The following is a 1,067-nucleotide window of genomic DNA, read 5'->3' on the forward strand; positions in this document are numbered from 1 at the left end:
TCTATCTTTAATCTATTTACCTGTATGACTCCAGGTGTATCTGTATACGTATAGACATAAGTTGACTGTTTAGGTGCTTCTGTATGTTTAGACTTTTTACTTGTAGAAATTTGATGCCTAGAAGGAGATTGGAGACGTCAGGAATTTGGAGCAGACGAAAGCGATGGGGAGAAAGAAAAAAGACCGAAGAGAAAGCCTTCTGCATAGCACAAGTACTTAACACCTACACAACAAGGACAGAAAAGAAAGAAGGAAAGAAAAAAGGAAAGAAAGAAAAAGATGCAAGAAAGAAGAAGAAGCTAAGAGAACCGGCGAGAGAGAATCTTCTTCTTCCTTGCTCTTGGAGATAGGGCTGTTGTGCTATGTGTCTGCCTCTGCCTTCTTCTTCTTGAGTGAGAAAGATTAGCTTAAGCTCTCTCTCTCTCACATGCAAACGGATTTAGTCACGTCGAGTCGCCTCTATGACCATCTACAGACACGTATATAGATACACATACCTATACATGGACGTGCATATATGATACATGCAAGATGAAAAGATAGAAATACACATTACCAAATACATGCACTCAATAGACAGAAGAAGGCTGTACGTATACATATATATATATATGTATGATCAGAGAGAAAGACGTGTTGGAATCTTCGTGAGAGAGAAAGAGAGAGAGAGAGAGAAATGTCTAACAGGGAAAGACAAAAGAAACACAAGAGATGCGCGGCCCTCCCTACTAACTTGTCTTTCTTATCTCTTTCTTTCTTTCTTTTGATATGCGGGGGGGGTGGCTTACGGCGTGGTGTGGGTCGAAGACTTCCCTGAAGAATCGACACGCCGTCTGAACGCTCAACTTACTCCAGTCTATCTTCCTTCGAGACAAACAGAAAGAAAGAAAGAAGAGTGAGAAAGAAGGAAAGAAGACGAGAAAAGAAGAGGAAAGGAAAGAAGAGGAAGAGAAGAAAGGAAAAGAGCAAGACAAAAAAATAGGGAGAAAGAAGGAAAAGAGAAAGAAAGAGAAAGCAAAGAGGAGAGAGAGAGAAAGAAAGAGCAGGGGAAAAAGGAGAAGAAACTT

General features: G+C 40.5%; 1 protein-coding gene across 1 annotated transcript in view; it reads right to left on the reverse strand.

Moving 5' to 3' along the window:
* Positions 1–103: 103 nt before the first annotated feature.
* The window catches only part of CSUI_006573 (uncharacterized protein), a gene marked incomplete at both ends in the record, with an annotated part of 3,340 nt that continues 2,376 nt past the window's right edge, over positions 104–1,067 (reverse strand). The window contains 2 exons of the mRNA XM_068066729.1: positions 104–223; positions 789–864. Coding sequence (XP_067921295.1) covers positions 104–223; positions 789–864 — 196 coding nt within the window. The remainder of the gene's footprint in view (positions 224–788; positions 865–1,067) is intronic.

The sequence above is a fragment of the Cystoisospora suis genome, assembly GCF_002600585.1.
Source record: "Cystoisospora suis strain Wien I chromosome Unknown contig_3351, whole genome shotgun sequence".
Classification (NCBI taxonomy): Eukaryota; Apicomplexa; class Conoidasida; order Eucoccidiorida; family Sarcocystidae; genus Cystoisospora; species Cystoisospora suis.